Raw genomic sequence first — 5654 nt, 5'->3', positions numbered from 1 at the left:
ACTCTGGAAGATCCCAGGCATGAAGAACCACAAGGTGGCTACAGTAATGTAGCACACTGGGTATTTTTTGAGTTTTTAAGGACTATCTCATTTACCAGAAGCTATTTAAGAAGTTACGGTATTGAAAAAAAATAAAGATTTTAAATATTAGTCTCATTCTGAAACTTTGAGAAGATATCTTAAGCGTCAGTCAGCATATGCTCTAGGGAAGAGGGACAACATGCCTGCTGGGTTTAGGTCAGGGGACAAAAGAGAGTGCCTCATTATGGACTGGGTAGGATGGGTTCTTTTCCCTTCGAAGCAGCAAGACTCTGGCAATGTGACTGAAATGTCCCGTGTGTGCCATGGAAAGGGATAGAAGAGAAGAGTTTGTGGAGCAGCCTAAATTAAAAGATGCTGGGCTGCTTCCCAAGAATCCCACGAATGGCCTATATAAGAAAGTTTCTTAAGAGATCAGGGTTGAACCAAAATTCTGAGTATGACCAGAGTCACCTCTATCTAGATAAACACCGTCTCTCCCTAGGGTCTTCTTGTCCTGAATCTCTTCTATATTTTTGTCCTAAGTGGTAGAAGAAGGGGTAATCCCAGCATGACAGGTGAATAAAAAAGAATGTGTGGGTCAGTGAAAACCTACTATGTAATTTGGAAAGCTCTTGAAATATAAAAGGCCTGCGTAAGGTAGAACGGCAATTTCATCTCATGCAAGGAGGCCTTGTTATTCTGTTTAAAGGAAATTTCTTCAATAGCTTACACACATATTTTATTAAACCAGAAAGCACATGAAACAAACTTATTGAGAATCCACAATTTTTATTGAAATTCAAGTGCTTTGGAATATGACAATATATTGTTGGTGACAGAAAATAAATCCGTGCATCTGACACCTGGTGAGAGTGGAACTCTAGGTCTCCTCCACAATCTTCAAAGAAAGAGGTTATGGGAAGCCGGAGGAGAACCTCTGGGTGCTCACAGCCTCATATATCTGCTGTACTGCTCTCTCCTCTTCTGAAACCATCTCTACGGTGATTGAGGAAAAGCAATCGGTTCAGCACATTAAACCTTAAGGACCACAGCTGAAAAGTCTGTCATGTAACCTTACATATCAGTGATAATTTAGACTGCACAGAAGAACCTGCTGTCTCACTGCCCTAATTCTGTGAGGGGCTGAGGGGCTGGCACAGAGTCCAGTGCTTGCCTAGAATGTGGGAGGCCCTGGTTTCCACCCCAGCACCGCAGAATAGTCCCTGGACAGTTGTCCAGATGTCGCATGTCTTTCCCCCTCTACAGTAATCCTCTCTGGAGGATGTTAGCAGCATTTTCAGGCAGATGCACCAGTGTTTACATAAACTTTATGAGTGCTGGGTTCAGCCTGTGAGCTATCACCTCACTTAAATTGCTCCTGTAAGGATAGAATCTATACTTGGTTTTTAGTATTTCAAATAGTTCAGGATCATGGAGCCACTAGTCAAACTAATTTGAATAATTTATATATCACAAACCCAGTATGATTCCACAGAGAAACCCTACCCAAAGGATATCAGTATTACAAGGAGTTGCACATATGTAATATCTACTTATTTATCTAGATGTAATTAATATATCTGTATATATACTATATACCTATTTTATAAATTAAAACGTATATGCTCATAATTTATTCATAGGATACATGTATGTGTAACATATATGTGTCTATGGAGTAAAAGAAGTTTTTAGTCCTATTCTTTGTTTCTTTCAGAAGTTATGTTCTGTTATGGGATGCGTCCTTTCTGTAGGGAGGCTTCATTATTTCATTTCTACTCACAAAGACCATAAAGCTCAAAAGTCATTATGAGGGGGATGCAGAGATGCTCAACAGGTAAGAGCACCTGAGGCTCTCGTAAAGGACCAGAGTTTGGTTCCCAGCACCTATTGTGGGTGGATCACAAGCACCTGGAACTCCAGCTCTAGGGGACTGATGCATCTTCTGGTACTTGCACACATGTTGTATATGCACACACACAATAATAAAATTAGAAAAACAAATTTTAAAAATAATTTTCAAATACTATTATGCCAACAACAAAATAATTTCATAGATAAGATAAAAGAGCCCAAGACCTAAAGCAAGTTCTAGAATGATTGTCTTGACAAATGACATTCTTCAGTTTACTGACCTTCACCACGGCTTCACTCACACCCATCCATCTGGCTAGTTGTTTTCTGAGGGTAAAAATAGCAGATGTTCAGTATTTAGCATTAGAGATGAAATAATATGTGAAAGCTATTTCATATTTGTTTTAAAATATTAGGCTCATCACCCACCTTCTGTGACATTCACCTTTAAGGTTTTGGAGCTTTAAACAAATTCTACAAGCATTTTTTTATTAATGTACCATTCATAGACATGAAAACCCAAGCATGACTCCAATAAGCAATTTTGAAAGCACCAACACAGGCACCAATAACCTCAAAAGAAATGCTCTTAACCCTGGGTGTAGTGGTGTAGGAGACTTTGTCTTTAAAAACAAAAGAAGATAAAACAAAGAAAAAGCTACAAAGCAAATATACAAGCAAAATCCTGTGTGAGGCCCTTTGTCTGGACAGAAGGATAAACTCAAAAGAGGATAAATAAAGAGTGCATGAGGATTTTTAATATTCAGTTCATGCGCGAGAATGTCCAATGCGATCCATCATTGGGGGAAATAGAATATTACCTTTATTTTAATTATTTGCTGTGTGTGTGTGGACACGTGCACATGTGCCCCAGAACCACAGTAAACAAGGGGAGGCTAAAGGACGCCCGATGGAAGTTAGTTTCCTTCTATCATGCATGTGGATTTTGAGGGTGGAACTCAGGTTCTCCAGCATGGTGGCAAGCGCTTTTACCTACTAGCCCCGGGAAATAAAATATTTAAAGCACAACAGACAGAAAGGGAATGTTAGAAAAACCTTCCACAATACCCTTCCCAAATTCTTAGAGTAAGGGAGGCTCAGGTAAAGAGTCCTTGCAAGTTCCAGGCCATCCAGGACTACAGAGTGAGATTACCCCTCAATAAATAAGAATAAACAGAAAAAGAAACCCAGAAAAGCTGGAGCATGCCTTAGGTCTCAATCCAATATTAAGTATTGTTTTTATGAACCCTTTTTTGTAGAGAAGGTAGCAAAAAGGGAGGCCAAAAATAGGAGGAGAAAGTTGGGGGTCAGGCTTGGCAGTACATTTAAACCCAGCACTTAGGGGGCAGAGGTGGGTGTTTCTCTGGTTTTAAGGCCAGTCTGCCCTACTGGCCTCACATGTGAGTTCTAGGCCAGGAAGGGATTCATAGTGAGACCCTGAAGGTGGGGGTTAAGGAGAGAAATGTTCCAATGAGTTCATAATTATAAAAATTACAAAAAATACAAGATGTGCAGAGTTATCTAAACTTTTGACAAGAGAAGGATATCACTCTGTATTATCCCAAACATACCTCAGGCTTACATGCCTCTTTTAAAAGGACTTTACTAATATAGCAGACATGACCTGAAGTTTTCCACTTGATTTATTTATATATTATATAAAATACATTTATTCCCATTTTGCACGACTTACAGTTTCAGAAGGTGAGTCTATGACCAATACGGCAGGAAGCAAGGCAGCAGGTAGGCAGGCATGGTGCTGGAGCAGTAGCTGAGCGCTTACATCTTTATCGGTGGAGGTGGTGCTAACTGGGAATGCTGTGGGCCTGCTCCAGAATTATAGTGCAGGACACAGGATCCAGCAGCCTGAATTTTTCAGGAGTCTAATATTTCAAGAGGCAAATGTTTTGGGGAGCTGACAAGACTGCAAAGTTGGATACTGCTGGCCTGCAAGCCTGACGACCTGAATTTGATGCATCGATTTACATGATGGATGATATAACTTACTTCTACAACTGTCCTCTGACCTCCACATGTGCCAAATGGTGTGTGTGAATGTACACACACACACACACACACACACACACACTCCACACTCACTAACGTACACCAACAAATCAATGAAGTTAAATAAATAATATGTAATTTAAAAAAAATGACAGCATGTCCGGGACCAGGGAGAAAGTCATTCGTCATGGGGGACCAGCGCATGCTCTCCTTAAGTAAGGCATCAGGCCAGGCAAAACCCTCACCTTGCTTTAATGCCGAGGGAGCCATTGGCCTGGAAGATGCGCTCCAGTTCCTCCAGCTGCCACTGGGTGAATCGATGGCGTAGGCGACGTCGTGGCACCTGCCATGGCACAGACTGCAGTCTCTCCCCACCATCAGGAATCGGCACCGACGGCAGTCTCTTGCCACCCACACGATCAGGAATCAGCTCCTTTGGCTGCTGCTCACTCCCTTGGTCTCCATTGGTAGCACCATCTTCCTTGTTCATGCCATCATCTACAGGGCCTAAAGTGCCTGCAGCAGAGTGGCTTTCGCCATTTAATTCCTTTTCTTTTTCCCGTTCTGCCGCTATGACTCCACAGGCTGGTTGGCCCTGTCCACTCTCTTCCTCATTTCTTCCGTCTTCAGCAGGTAAAGCTTTCATACCTGGAAGTGGGGAAACAAAAAGATGAGGCATCAGGCGAGGGCTCAGCATAGGTGTAAAATCACGGCGAAGCCTTAAGTGTGCCGTGCCGTATCCAACCATCTCTCCAGAACCCCTACTCTCATGGAGATTGTTAAACCACCATTCCCAACCACTTACTGACCATTCCCTCCTAGCCTGTCACTCTCATCAACTCCCAGATTGAACAAGTAGCTGATCTTGTAACACACATACCTTGAGCGCTGTCCATTTTGTTCTATGTTTACTGAGACGGAATCTCCGGAAGTTCAGTTAAAGAGTAGAACTGTGACCCTTGACCTGGAAGAGATTTCTTCCCACCTACTCCCTATATACAATATGTCCAGTTATAGATGTACTGTCCTGGCTTCTTATGGGCCGATCCCTGAGGTGCCTACATAAGAGCAGTTTGATGCTTCAGTGAGCAGCATGTTTTTGAAGGAAGGGCACGGTTCTTAGGAAAGTAGACCAGATATGGCCTTTAAAATAGCATCTCAGCTAAGTCCTCCGACCTTGGTGAATTATCTTTCTAGAGAAAGGGTGGTGGTCAACACGAAAAACAAATTTTACAGCATAAGAAAAGATTCCTCAGTAGCTCTGGAGACATTGGGGACATTTTGGAGAATTACCTCTTGGTCTAGTGTCCCACATTAGGTGCTTGGTAGTTGGCAAAGACAATAAATGAATGTGATTATCTAGGAGGCCTTTGACTTTGAGTTTTTGCAGAAAGTGAAGTTAGATCCTGTGGTGGCTTTAATGCTAATAACCCCTATAGACTTATATATTTGAATGCTTGTTCCCCAGTTGCTAGAACTATTTTGGAAAGATTGGGAACTATAGCCATTAGAGGAGGTCTGGCCTTGTTGGAAGAGGCTCGTTGTTGGAGGTGGGCTTTGAAGTCTCAAAGGCCCATGGCATTCACAGTTAGCACCACCCCCGGCTGAGTGCTTGTTAATGAAGATGTAAGCGCTCAGCTACTGCTCCAGCACCATGCCTGCCTACCTGCTGCCTTGCTTCCTGCCCTATTGGTCATGGACTCACCCTCTGAAACTGTAAGCAAACCACCAGCTAAATGCTTTCTTTTATAAGTTGCCTTTATGGTGGTGTC

The 5654-nt window shown here is 42.4% G+C and overlaps 1 protein-coding gene across 1 annotated transcript; it reads right to left on the bottom strand.

Annotated features, from left to right (window-relative positions):
- Window positions 1-966: 966 nt before the first annotated feature.
- Window positions 967-4778, bottom strand: LOC119805325 (homeobox protein Rhox5-like). The gene is made up of 5 exons (XM_038317276.1): window positions 4763-4778; window positions 4274-4530; window positions 4128-4240; window positions 2157-2202; window positions 967-1017 (listed from the first exon to the last, which is right to left on the bottom strand). The coding sequence occupies exons 1-5, from the start codon at window positions 4776-4778 to the stop codon at window positions 967-969; spliced, it is 483 nt and encodes a 160-aa protein (XP_038173204.1).
- Between the last annotated feature and the right edge of the window lie 876 nt (window positions 4779-5654).

This window comes from Arvicola amphibius, chromosome X (genome assembly GCF_903992535.2).
Source record: "Arvicola amphibius chromosome X, mArvAmp1.2, whole genome shotgun sequence".
Lineage (NCBI taxonomy): Eukaryota > Metazoa > Chordata > Mammalia > Rodentia > Cricetidae > Arvicola > Arvicola amphibius.
Note: the sequence above shows the minus strand (reverse complement) of the source record. Positions and strands in the feature narration are given on the sequence as shown.